The 12,639-nt window shown below is 53.7% G+C and overlaps 6 protein-coding genes across 6 annotated transcripts; 4 read left to right on the top strand and 2 right to left on the bottom strand.

The window, feature by feature from the left end:
- The first annotated feature begins 107 nt into the window (after positions 1-107).
- BDP55DRAFT_670369 (uncharacterized protein) lies at positions 108-601 on the top strand. Its single transcript, XM_060575375.1, has one exon. The coding sequence runs from the start codon at positions 381-383 to the stop codon at positions 582-584; it is 204 nt and encodes a 67-aa protein (XP_060427480.1). The 5' UTR covers positions 108-380; the 3' UTR covers positions 585-601.
- Positions 602-852: 251 nt separating this feature from the next.
- BDP55DRAFT_730601 (uncharacterized protein) lies at positions 853-1,185 on the top strand (the record flags this gene model as incomplete). The annotated part of the gene is made up of 2 exons (XM_060579711.1): positions 853-1,007; positions 1,074-1,185. The coding sequence occupies 2 exons, from the start codon at positions 853-855 to the stop codon at positions 1,183-1,185; spliced, it is 267 nt and encodes an 88-aa protein (XP_060427479.1).
- A 707-nt stretch (positions 1,186-1,892) lies between these two features.
- BDP55DRAFT_225695 (uncharacterized protein) lies at positions 1,893-2,760 on the top strand. The gene is made up of 2 exons (XM_060566106.1): positions 1,893-2,216; positions 2,429-2,760. The coding sequence occupies exons 1-2, from the start codon at positions 2,015-2,017 to the stop codon at positions 2,626-2,628; spliced, it is 402 nt and encodes a 133-aa protein (XP_060427478.1). The 5' UTR covers positions 1,893-2,014; the 3' UTR covers positions 2,629-2,760.
- A 2,125-nt stretch (positions 2,761-4,885) lies between these two features.
- BDP55DRAFT_225717 (uncharacterized protein) lies at positions 4,886-5,899 on the bottom strand. The gene is made up of 2 exons (XM_060566107.1): positions 5,065-5,899; positions 4,886-5,005 (listed from the first exon to the last, which is right to left on the bottom strand). The coding sequence occupies exon 1, from the start codon at positions 5,773-5,775 to the stop codon at positions 5,134-5,136; it is 642 nt and encodes a 213-aa protein (XP_060427477.1). The 5' UTR covers positions 5,776-5,899; the 3' UTR covers positions 4,886-5,005; positions 5,065-5,133.
- A 3,067-nt stretch (positions 5,900-8,966) lies between these two features.
- BDP55DRAFT_670327 (hemolysin-III related-domain-containing protein) lies at positions 8,967-10,468 on the top strand. The gene is made up of 5 exons (XM_060575374.1): positions 8,967-9,134; positions 9,196-9,257; positions 9,316-9,481; positions 9,579-9,978; positions 10,103-10,468. Exons 2-5 carry the CDS (start codon positions 9,242-9,244, stop codon positions 10,229-10,231), a joined length of 711 nt encoding a protein of 236 aa, XP_060427476.1. The 5' UTR covers positions 8,967-9,134; positions 9,196-9,241; the 3' UTR covers positions 10,232-10,468.
- Positions 10,469-10,615: 147 nt separating this feature from the next.
- On the bottom strand, positions 10,616-11,839 carry BDP55DRAFT_695459 (uncharacterized protein; the record flags this gene model as incomplete). The annotated part of the gene is made up of 1 exon (XM_060577468.1): positions 10,616-11,839. The coding sequence occupies one exon, from the start codon at positions 11,837-11,839 to the stop codon at positions 10,616-10,618; it is 1,224 nt and encodes a 407-aa protein (XP_060427475.1).
- Between the last annotated feature and the right edge of the window lie 800 nt (positions 11,840-12,639).

Below are 12,639 nucleotides of genomic sequence, written 5' to 3'. Positions count from 1 at the left end.
TTTGCATCTTGGGGGCACTTCCCACTGGCATCTCATCTCATCCAATGACACGCTGCTATCGGGAACAGATGGACTGAAGAGTGGATTCTCCGGGAGGGACAAGACATGATACGTACCGCTTCCCCATTCCCAGCACTTTGCGGCCTGCGGCCTGCGACTGACTGACTGACTGAATCTTTTCTCTCCAGACAGACCTGCAGTTCACCTCGACCTCACCTTATTCCGAGACCATCTTGGGACGCATCCTGTTCTACTCCGTACCTTAATCGGCTTACACCAAAGTAGGTACAGATACTCTGCACTAGATATGCTCAAGACAGCACACAGATGGTACACTCGGTCTCTGAGCCAGCAGTGCTGACAACGTCCCAAAACTTGCCATGTATTCGAACCTCCAGGCGCACCATCTACATGAGGTGGCTCCCTACCTCACCTCGGAAGCCCCTGGACCAAAAGAGAAAGAGTCCGGTGTGGATACAAGTCGAAGAAGCGGAAACACGGAAACAAGGAAATGGAAGAAGACGAAGAAGAAGAAGAAGAAGAGAGCCACGCCTCACACGGCAGAAGCGCTGTCAGGTGGATAAGCCCTGTCTGCCTCGACGGGCATGTTCCATCGCCACGGACCATTCGTACGCATACAGGCCATCAGCACACTACTGGCGGCCCCCCATGGACCTACGAATTCAATTCTACAGCTAGAGTTGCTCCACCACGAGACTGCGTCGTCCAAATCGTGACGCTTCCACTGCCAGGAACCGAGGGGCGCCGAGACGCGAGAGGGCCTCTCAGAGGGGCGGAAACACTCAAAAACTTCCATCGCTAAAAGAGAAACACATTAGCCCTCTTCTCGCCATGCTGGCCCTGGCACACCCTCTTCAACCCCTGCTATGCCCCTGCAGCAGCCCCGGTCCAGCTGCGAGCTCTGGTCTTTTCCTCCGTCCACTACCCACATCTCCCCTGTCTGTCATTCCCGTCAACCATCTCAACTTCTCTAGGGACACTTACTTGTACGCAACCAATGCCGCAATCCTAGGGAGGAATATCCCTGTCGCCTACTGACTATTATTGTGCAGACCGCAAGAGCCTCGACTGCTTTCAGATGACGCTGGCGCCGTTTTGACTCTATCGCCGTTTGCAGACATCCTCACTGGCCTGAATTCCATCCGCCCGAAGCCGTGTCTCTGACTATCCTCTAGCGCATCTTCCGCCCTCCGCTCCTTTGATGTCCTCGTCGGCTTTCGTTGTCAACTCATACGCTATCCATACTTTCCCATCAGATCGAATCGACTTGAGATGGCATCGCATTTCGTCCTATCAGCCACCGCTTCTCCACTTCAACTGCTTAGCCGACTTTGCGGCGTCACCGGTCGAGCCGTTTCTTTCCCCCAAAGTCCAACCCCGAGACCAAAAGGAACCGGCAATCGTCCCGGCTCCGGTTGCTGGCGGTAGTCAGTGTTGTACAGTTTCAGGCCGGCTCCCCAAAAGGCAGAGCATAGACAGTGAGACATCAATGGAGAACGCCATCTCGGGAGCCGGATCGTAGCCCGTGTCATACATGGCTGTGTGTGGCATGTCATTGCAACTTCACATTACCCACCTCCATCTTGGTCTTGGACGCCTAACCCAGAGTTCATCAATCACCGCCGCACTGGTACCGAGCGAGTTCCTGCACAACTCCGGAAACACCTCGTACACGGTGCCACGGGCTGGTTTTCTTCCCAACGACACGCCAGCCACTATTATACCCTTTACATGCGTGCCATTCCACATAACGTCCTATGTTGGTTCGCAAATCGCATCACATCAGCTAGACAACGGCCACCGTCGTTCCTGACTCTTGCGACTCTGCACTAGTCCTGCTCATGTGCCGTTCCGAGCCTCCAATGCGACACAACACCGCTTGCTGGCCTTGCTCTGCGGCTGCTCCTGCTGACAACGACAGGGGAGACGAGAGAGGCAAACAAAATTGGCCGCCGGAGACTTTTCGTCACTTGACGCAGACGTTCGGAAACAGATGCCTGTAACTGCAGTCTCCAGCTTTGAGCCGTTGTCAGAGAGACTGTTTTCAAGCATATCGTTCGACGAGAATCTCCATACCGCTTCCCCCACCGCTACTTCAAAAGACATCAGCATCAGACCATGTCTGCCAGACCAAGCATTGTCTCCTCTCTTGTCACCTTTCGAACCGCCGCAGCATCCGTGGTGCTTAGGTACTTGTACGTTGCGCACTTTGTCTCCCACCTGAGAAGCCATCAAGCGAGCGGATCTCAGGGACCGAATCGTCCTCCTCACTCCCCACTCGCTCTTATCCGCACAGGTGTCCAAGCTCTTTCATCACCGCCTCAGTGTACTCCGTATGCAGCGTCCAAGTCTGGTCCGGTCTAATTAGTCCAGCGACATATCAGATCTAATTGTCTTGAACCTGCAGTTGGGCGGGCGGGCGCACTCAAATATGCAGCACATGCAGGCCTCGCTCGCATGGCATGGCATCGCGTTGCATCGCATCAACCATCAACGCTAATAAAGGGACCCAAGCTAAAGTCCATGTGGCCTCTCCAACTCGAGGCCCATCGAGGCCGCACCATCTCGCATCGCACGCCCGACTGGCTAGTCGCCGTCATAGATTAGTCCTGGGCCACTCCAAGCCCTCCAAGCCCTCCTGTCTCCGCCAACTCGCCAACTCGCCAACCTCTCCGCCATGATGCTGCACCGTTGCGGAGATCTTAATGCATGCAGCACACCACGGCCTCCGAGGGATCCATCAACCCATTTACTGTGCCTTGCCTTTCAATGCGCGCCTCCTGGACTAGACGGTTTAGTCTACACAGTAGACCGGCCTGCGCCGCTCGTCCCTGGCAAAAACTGGCCTGTCGGGCAAATACTAGCTGGTCATGTGCGGGAAATGGGCCAGGGCTCTCGATACTCAGCCGTCCAAGATGGTGTCGACTTGCTTGCTTTGCTGCAGAAGTTCCGGCAATCAGCTGCGGGCGATGTCCTACTTTGGACAGATTAGTGTAGCCGACATCCTCCTTCAGCTTATTGCTCCAGAATTACGCAGTCCTATCTACCTTTTTGAGCATCAGCACGCCGTTGCCCTCTTCCACTTTCACAACGCCCCTGGCCGTCGGCAGTAGAACCGATTCCGATTAAGGTGTCTCCGTGCGAGCCCGGTATCTTGGACATTTGGAATGCACCGACCATCTGGTTAATCTGCCGCTTGGTTTTTTCGGCTTACATCTTTGCCAGAGAAGGTCGTGCCTGCCGCCGCACCTAACGACATCCAAGTTTGTACGGATACGCTTCATTCCCTACGGATATACGTCCCCCGCGTTCAGAAATGAAGGCAATGGCAGCCTACCTCTCGGAGACGTAACGCTTATGACAGATCAAACGTACGCAATATCTCTGAACCACGTAACGTATGCGCCCCTGGCACAACGTCGCCAATCTTGCAGGGCACGCAGGAGCGATAGCGGCTAGGATCAGGGTTGACCACACAGTAACGGATTTAAGGAGCGGACAAAGCACCCCAATCCGGGGCCGAACAATGGGTCTGTTATCGATGGCCTCTCATCTGTCATCTCGCTGACGCTCAAACATCAGAGCATTCAGTCCAGCCTCCATCAGAGCCTGCATCGTCACCAGCGATCGTCCCATTACGCCGCAAGCGCTGCTATCAGCTCCCAAACCCAGATTGAACCACTTGCCCGAGGTGTGTGCCCGCCACTGGGACTCCGCCCGGCCGATCAAGTCAACCGCTTTTTGTCTCGGGTGGGGTCTTTGCGCAGCTTGTTCAGCTTACCAAATACGGCCGGCCCGGGATAACGTCCGTCGCCGAACCCCGGCGACATCGCCGTAGTATTCCGCCCCGAGTGCCCAATTCAAAATCATCATTTCTCACACTCTGCACGGATACTCCGTAGGGATTCAGATATCCGTACGGATTCAGGACTCATGCCTTCCATTGTCAGGCTGGGTATCAGCCACAGATCACCTGTCGACCGACTTTACCTGGATCTCGTGCGAGTGCCGAGGCTCTAGCTGATGGACGCCCCGAAACAGTCTAGTTGGTTGACATCACGCAGGTGGCTTGCGTTTGAAGGGCGGTTGGCGCAGAGCAAAGACGGTGCCCCTGGTCCACCTTTGAGGAGCCTCTCCACATACTTTAACCCTCTTCGCTTGCTTTTTCCTCTTAGACCTAAGCAGACTCGATCATCTTGGCCAGTTGTCAATCGCGTGGCACTGATGCGGGTTTAACGCCAGAAATGCCATCTTGGACATGACGGTCACGGTCAGTCTTACTGTCTAATGTACCAGAAGGTCCCAGACATATCCACTCATACCCCGCCAAGGTCCAGACCAACATTGAGATTCTCGTGTGGCTTGCGATATGCGCCAATAGCTTCGGTCAGTTGGGTACGCGAGTGCCTTGGACTCCCAGTGTGCCAGTCCATCAGATGTATTCCTACAGCTGCCATCACAACATACGTGCGCAGTGAGATTTGTGGACAACGAGCCAGCGCTGGCACATTCTCACACTCTCTCCTCGGCGGCAGATACAAGTCGTGTCTTGCATCAGAGAGATGACTTCGTCTTCATATTTCGGATACAGCACCCGTCAGACCGTAGACGGGATCGCTGAGTATTGTCCCACGGCCACAGTGTCTCACAAACCCTACGAAAGCAATCTGTAATACACTGCGGACTGCACCCTTGCCAATGAGCACAAGCCGCCTCAGCACTAGCCACTTTACAGTAGCATTGGGGGCATCGTATTCTTTCGAATCGTGGAGAGACGGGGATATTGACTCGTACCTTGCGCTGAGGATCATGAAGAACCCCGGGGACTTTCGCCTTTTGCTCATCACTTGAGCGGTCCGTTCCTGTGTGCACGCCCATGACGCCCTCCGAGGCAGGTCGACTGGCTTCCAGATCGCGGAAACCCCCATTATGGGATTCTCGCCCTGGGTGATCCCACAGCAGCTCGTCGCACTAGATGACATGTCTGAGACATGAGCTAGGTTCGTTACACATCATCAAGCGGTGATGAGAAGCTATCCCAACCATCTGGTTTGTGTCCCTCAAAAGACACAGGAAACAAGTCGTTGACCAGAGTTCTAACTGAAGAATGTATCAGTCCGTAGGCCACGGCGATAAGTAGGATCGACAGGGTTGCGTCTCGAAAAAGCCCGCCCCTCGTTCCGACGTGTTAATTGATGATCCTCGTGCGGAGGGGCAACGTGGTGTTGCGGGTCGACAAGCTATATCCACCTCGAAGCGAGGACGATCGCGAGGTCTTGAGGTTGCAGTCTCCTCCGACCAGTTAATTACGCACCCTCTCCACAGACCATAGCGACCACTGAGCTTCAGGCGCACCCTGCACGTAAGCTTACTCTCGTCACTACTCAGAACCCAGAAACCCGGAGTTGGCACTTTGTTGGGGGGGGTTTGGCAAAAACCTGCTGCCTGAGTCGCAGTGTAAATGAGCGCCATGCAACACCGGCCCGATGGCGAGTCAGGATGGAGTTGGGATTTCGGGGAACGTTGCACGCGGAATGTCTCGCTCGAGCGCTGGCGCTGGGCAGTCGGCCGACCCGTACCAAGATCGAGAAAAAAAAAGCCTTTACGGATACGGCGCCTTTTTCGAGGTTTTAGGAAATCGACGTTGCACGAGGCTTGGCCCGACCGGTAGCATCTTTGCGAGGCGGCGGCTCCTGGAGTGCCGGATGCTAACAACGACGAGAGGGGCCTGACGGGAGCCCTGGGTTCGGACATTACTTCTTTGTTTGATGTCTTGCCTATGTAGTGGCTGGAAGCCTACGACAACGTTTTCAAGGAGTCGGCAAGGTGAAGGAATGCTTCCAGAAACATGTGAAGCCTTTCGATGCGAATGGCTGAAAGGGTGCAAGAAGTAGGAAAGACGCGCAAGCGTGCGGCAGAACGTCTGGTGACATTCGTCTCATGTAAGTGGTTCTCGATCCGGCATATACGGCTGCCTTCCTCCACGATGACACTAGAGTCCTGTAACTGGTAACAGTCTTGTTGTGAGAAATGTCGTATTGCCTGCCAAGATGTGACGATGAAGAGCTGACGCTATCGTTCTTTGTGTGCAAGGAGCTGACGGTTTTGAATCCATCTCTCGGAGCTGAGGCGTCGCTTCCTGGTTGCATTTGAGCGGATACATCGACGTACTCACGAGGATGATCGCTCTTCGTCGATTCCGATAACACAGCTTAGTAGAGCTTTACTAGCAGCGGTTGAGAGAGGGGGGCATGCTATTGAGAAGCCATGCTGCCAGAGGCTGGTCTCAGCAGCGGGCCTCCATGAATCCATGGGTTTATCTATAAGATATGGGAGAAGGCGAAAGCTGAGTGCTGTACCACGTAGGCTATCAACAGAACCATAGGTATAATGTGCCTCAGTCTTGTAGTCCCGGCGGCTTAGCGAAGGAATCGACGACATTTCTATCTTGTACCGTAGTGGATTGTCTGTCAGCATAGCCGACTTATTCCACGTAGGCAGACACACGATCCTATCATTCAATCTCGGCGAAGTTTGAATGGGAAGTAATACTTTGCATAAAGTTGGCGTGCTTGTCGCTTATCCGTATTGATAGGCATCTACTCTGGGCGAATCACAGACTCGATTGTAAACCGCAGAGCCATGAGGGTTGTTGCTCTGAGAATCGGACGTATCAATCTCGAGGAACTCGCTCGAAGTTGACAGCTCGGTTGGTGTAATTGTGTCCTCCATCCAAAGCCGAGCGTTTCTCTAGGGGGAGGAGCTTATCTCGGCTCAAATCACTCTTTCAGTATCCCGTCCTTCCCGGTTGGTTATTCTTGATGGGATACGCCGATGCTAGCAGAGGTTGATAAACAAGGGGAAGCGGCTGATGTTGAGCAATCTTGTTTTCTGATGAAGCCTGAGAATTTCCTCTTCGGCCTGGCAACTTGGCTCGAAGACTTGGCGTCACTTCTCACTGCGCTTATTGTACAAGGAGGACAAGACGTGAAGGAGTGGGCGGATTTCATGGCTACCGTTAAGTAAAGGAGAGAATGGCCACGTACTCCGGCCTTATATACCAATTACTAGTTGAGTTTGGTGGGCAGAGGTAGCCGGCTGCTCTACAAACAGCCCAGTATTCCTAAAGTATGGTGATGGAGAGTGGCATCAAATCAAGACATCCCCTGCGCTTTGCTCTTGTACATCATGAACATCTCACGGGGATCGGAATGAGGACTCCGGCATTTGGCAAAGTATCTGAATGGCCCACGCTTCGAATGTGACGAGTTGGTCTTGTAGGTGCCGGGTTATGATGAGAAAGCAATATTATGTTGACTTTGCGGTCCGGATTCGCGGTTCTGGGAACGGGAAGAGCGGTTGAGCAGAGTGGATGATGAGACCTTCCATCTTTTAGCGCGGGAATTGACTTTGATACTACGAGTCTAATTTTTGACTTTTCTAAGCAGAAAGCTATACTTTGCGTAGTAGCCCATGTCTTGGGAATTCGACGACACGACATCGCTGCCATAATCGATTTGCTCAACTTTCCTCATAGGAGGTCAGAACCGACTTGATGTACACCATCCGCCGGTGTCAGGTCTACGTGCTCACCTCTAGAGTCTAAGCTGGGAATCCGGGGGTCTAGAAATTTGATGGCTTAAACGGTGTTCTTTCTCATGCCATTCTCAAGCTTGAACTCGACCTTTGGGGACAGTATCAACGCCAGACTCGAAGTTCGCCGAGACCATCTCCTGCGCTCATGGAGTCGGCATAGGCTTGCTCTACCTGTACGATGTTACCTCCCCGTCGATAACTCAGTCTTTGCCAAAGTGAGTTGCGCTGAATTGCAATTCTGTCACCAGGCCCCTACGGTTCAACGATGGATCCTCTTTACCATCCGCGCCAAATAGCTAGCGTCGTTGGTCTTGTCCGTGTCTGCTCGCCGGTCAAGTCTCTGTTTTCGAACCGCGGAGATGGTAGTTTCCTGTATGTTAAACGTGTACCAAATCTCACTTTTGAACTCGATGCCAGACTTCTTCAAGCTACGCTTAGTGGATGTATTTAGCGGCAAGAAAACACGTTTGCCCAACTCAGGGTCCAACCTTGCTTTGGTCAACGCACGTTTCCCCTCCCAGCACAGCACGATTCCTTTCCTGCTCTATGCTCCCTCTTTTTTTCTCCTAGCGGCTTCTTTCCTCCCCTCATTCGCTGGGGGTGGGGGGATTCCCTTACTGAATTTCCTCTCAATTGGACAGGTTTACGCATAGGTATCATTGCATTATTCATGGGCATGCATCAGCGTCGTCGCGATTAGCGGTGGTCCGATGCACGGGACGCACCGGATCGGCGTGCTTCCGGGGCGCGGTTTCGAGTCGGTGGGCTTTACCTGTTTGGCGGGTATGGCGGCGAAGAGAGAAGGGAATAGGTAAGGTCAATCATGACATTGAAGGCACCGAGGAGAGATTTGTGGCGGGATTCTGATGTTGGGAGTTTCTTCAGTTTTCAATGTTTGATGGGACTTTTTTTGTTTTGTTTGATGGTAAGGCACATGTGTGTACTTTGGTTATTGCGGCATCCCACTCGCGGCTTTCAGGTTGCATTACAGCCTTTTTGAGACGTTTTGATTTGAGGTTGGGTTGTTGTTGCTCACTCAGCTCATACTCGGCTGTTCTGTCTAGTGTTGAAAAGGTCGGGAGACGCTTTCAAACGCGTGTACAGTACATACACACACTCTGTCCGGCAACCAATACGACTCCCTGAGGAACGCTCGCTCGCGAGATAGGGAGACATAGATACGCATCCCAATGGCAGCTCTCCTGTCAACGTCGGCTTTGAGGCGCAGGCTGAGGACGGCCATCGACAGCGACCCCCCTGGAAGGCGGCTGTGGAGTTGGAGCGGGCCGAGTCACGAGGCGGAAGAGAAGTTTGAAAGAGCGGCTGCTCTTCTTTCATGGGAGGAGTTACGTGAGTATCACACACGAATGTTCTTATTAGATATTGAATCGGAAGTTGACGCTTATTCTGCAGCTGAGTGGCAGCAGTGAGTTGTTCCTTGTGATGTGAGGACCACCTCAATGGGCACAACTAATTCGAATAAGATGCGGAAGTGATCACATCAAGACTGGGTATCGGTTAGTATTCCTGAGTAATGATATTGCATGTTACGTCTTGTTCTGATGGGTTCTGAGATAGACGAGCTTGTAACTCAGTACCGGGATGCCTCGCCAGTTGGACCTATATGCATAATGAGTCGGGTGAGTTGAAAGTATAGGCCCAGTCTGGCAAGATGTCACAATCTGATACCAAGAACAGTCAACATCTACTCCCACGTAATAGGCGCCGTAATCTTCATTCTGCTACCATTCTACGTCTTCAGCGATGGAATTTCAGCCAGATGGAGCATTGCCTCAACCGCAGACGTGGTCGTCTGCACCGCCTATGCCATTGGTGTAACCATCTGCTTCGTCCTTTCCACGGCGTAAGTTCACCTTGAACACAAAATCCCCTGGCTCGATCTTCGTATTTCCCCCCTTGATGACCAGAAATGGTGCAATGCTAATACGAACGCTGTCAAGCTTCCACACCCTCATGTCCCACAGCGAATCCATCTACCTCTCCGGCATCAAAGCCGACTTCCACGGCGTTCTCGCCCTAATGTGTTCCTCCGTCTTCCCTCTAGCACACTACGTGTTCCCTTGCTCCCCGGCAACGCGGGATGCCTACATCGCGCTGACGGGCGTACTGGCCGCTCTCTGCGCCGCGGCGACGGCGAGGCCCGATCTGGGGGCCGTGGACTTGGGACATCACCGCGCCGCGTTGTTTGCTATGTTTGGGCTCGCAGCCTTTGTGGTGCCCATCGGGCACGGGGTGGTGGTGACGGATGGTGGACGGGAGGTGTGGGATCGGGTTGGCGGGTGGTGGGTTTTGTGGACGGCTGCGTGGAATTGTGTTGCTGTTTTTGTGTACTGGGCCAAGGTGAGTTTCTCTCTCGCTTGAAATTTGTGACTTTTGCTTTGTTTCCCATGTCTTCAGCGGAGCGTGGTCAGCGAGATTGATGCTTTGGGCTTGAGAGACTTTGCTAACTGTTCTCGGGGGTCAGTTCCCGGAAAGATGGTTCCCAAGAACGTTTGACTTGCTTGGGGCCAGTCATCAGTTGATGCATATATTTGTAAGTTGGGGTCTTCTCTTGCGAGGCTGCCTTGGAGAAGACGGTAGGGAGACGTACTGATAGTCTCAGGTTCTGGCTGCTGCTCTTTCGTATGCGAAAGCTGTTATTGTGGCTTTTGACTATAGACATGCGCGGGAGCTTGTGTGCTGAGTTTCCGACCTCCGACAAAAAGATATGCGACAGGTAGGCTGGGGAGACATGTATTCGAGGGTGAGCTGTCATCAAAGGGAGTTGGTCTTGACAGAGGGGAATAGTGGGAAAGACGTTTTAAACCGTAGGCCGGCATGATATCTTGACGGTCTATTCGGTCTCTAGGAAGGGTTTGACAGAGAACGAACTCTAATTAAGGATCTATATACACAAGTAACCGATAGACCCAATACTTCAAACAACTGTACATCTATCTTTGCTGTTGAAACACGGCTGCACTCTCCATGAGCAGAGTTACTGTCCACCGACGTTGACAACAACCTTCCCCCGTGCCCTACCACTACCAACAACCTCATACCCATCCACAGCCTCCTCAAATCGAAGCTCTCTCTCCACGACCGCCTTCACTCTCCCATCCGCCAGCATAGCAATAACCTCCTCCATCAACGCCTTCCCAGGATCCATCATCGCCGTCGCAGCCCACCGCCTCCCCGTGCCGCCTAACCAAGTCGAACGAGGCCACAGCGCATTCATCTGCATCTGCCAGCCCGCCTTCACAAGAGCCCCAACGGACTGATCAGCCGGCTTAATACCCACAGCCGAATATACCCCCTCAGGCTTGAGATACTCTGCGCAGTGCACATAAACATCCTGCACACCAACACAATCAACAACAGCATCGAACCGCTTCCCCTCGCCCCCGAACTTCTGTCCCAGCACCCTCGACACAGGCAACGGACGACCCGCAGTATAATCCACCACCTCGTCGGCTCCCAGACCCAGCACCATCTCCGCGTTCCGTCCCGAGCAAACGCCGACGACGTACCCTTCCCGTCCGACGATCGCGCGCGCCATTTGCACGGCCAGAGACCCGATACCGCCGCTGGCGCCGTTGACGAGAACCCTGTCGCCCGGTTTTAGGCTCGTTGCGCGGATGGTCACAGCGGCGGTGCAGCCTGCTGTCATTACGCAGCTTGCGTCGCGGAGGGAGACGTGGGATGGGACGGGGACGGCGTAGCGTGCGGGCAGGACGATGTGTTCTGCTAGGGCGCCGGTACCGGTTGGCCAGGCGTAGGATATGGGGAGGAAAGCTGCGACGCGGTCGCCTTTGGAGAAGCGGACGGTGCTTTTGACTGTTGCTGCGGCTGTTGTGCTGGGTCCGGCGTTGGTGGGCGTCGAAGAACCCACATGAGAACCGGACCCGGACCCGGACCCGGACCCGGATTCGGGGCCCCACTCGTCCGTTACGGTTCCGCTTAGGTCCCAATCCGGCACCGCCGTCTTTGCGCGCACGGCGCCCGGTAGCTTAGTGATGTAGAGGTGTCCGCCCGGATTCAGCGCCGCGTGTGCGACTTTAACGAGGAGCCATTGGTTGCCGTCGGCGGCGCCGGGGACGGATTTGGCTTTTGCGAGGAGAGGGGGCGCTGGTGGGAGGGATGGGGTCGGTCTCGAGACGAGGGAGAGGACGGAGCGGGGGCTGCCGCGGTTTGTGAATGTCCAGGCGCGGGATGAGGCCATTTTACCGCAAGTTAAAGAAAGGTGAGGTTGAGGAACTGGCTGTTTGGATGAGGGCTTGGTGAATGCAAGGTGTAGGATTTGGGGGAATGGGGGTTTAAGAGAAGCCACAGGGGGAATGTTTAGAGAGAATGGAGCGCAAGGAAGATGATGCTCTGTTATGAATGCCACAGGTTTTTCAGGCATTCCCACTGTCGCATTTCAATCAGTTCTTATACAGATGCCATAACTGGTCTTGATCAAGAAGCGTCGTCAGGATCGGCAGAAGTCGGCGCTGCCTAACGGTTAAACATAACGGTAGCTTTGTACGGATATGTGTTCCGCGGTGATCTGGCCGGCCCTGATTGGCCTGGTGGCTACTAGGTATCGATAGGCCCAAGGGGATCCTTTGGAAGATGAAAGAAATTACCTTAGGATCAAGTCATTACCGCATCCCCAGCCTTGAAGAACATGCCGCAGCGATGCCCTATAGCGAGAGCTTTCTCACTGCAGCCAAAGTTTGCATCTTGAGGGTCACAGGTTCTGCCGGGCTAGGATCGTTGTTTCGGGAAATTTCAAAGGCTAGTTGGGAACGTCAAAAGTGGTCGTCCGAAGAAAGTTCCTCAGGTAGCATCGGTATCAGGACACTGCATCAACGTAACCACAGCCCCAGCTGAGATTCAGGTTCGGGGAGATGTACGAGATGCAATGTCGCAAATCCAATAGGAAGTGCTAGGTGTGGCAAATGAAGGCCAAAACATTGGACAATTTCATCGGCACATATACGGCAAGTCTGCCCAGGCCATTGGAACATAGCTCCATAC

This window comes from Colletotrichum godetiae, assembly GCF_030913485.1.
Source record: "Colletotrichum godetiae strain CBS 193.32 chromosome Unknown BDP55scaffold_31, whole genome shotgun sequence".
In the NCBI taxonomy this organism is placed as follows: domain Eukaryota; kingdom Fungi; phylum Ascomycota; class Sordariomycetes; order Glomerellales; family Glomerellaceae; genus Colletotrichum; species Colletotrichum godetiae.
This window is presented reverse-complemented; position numbering and strand designations above follow the sequence as displayed.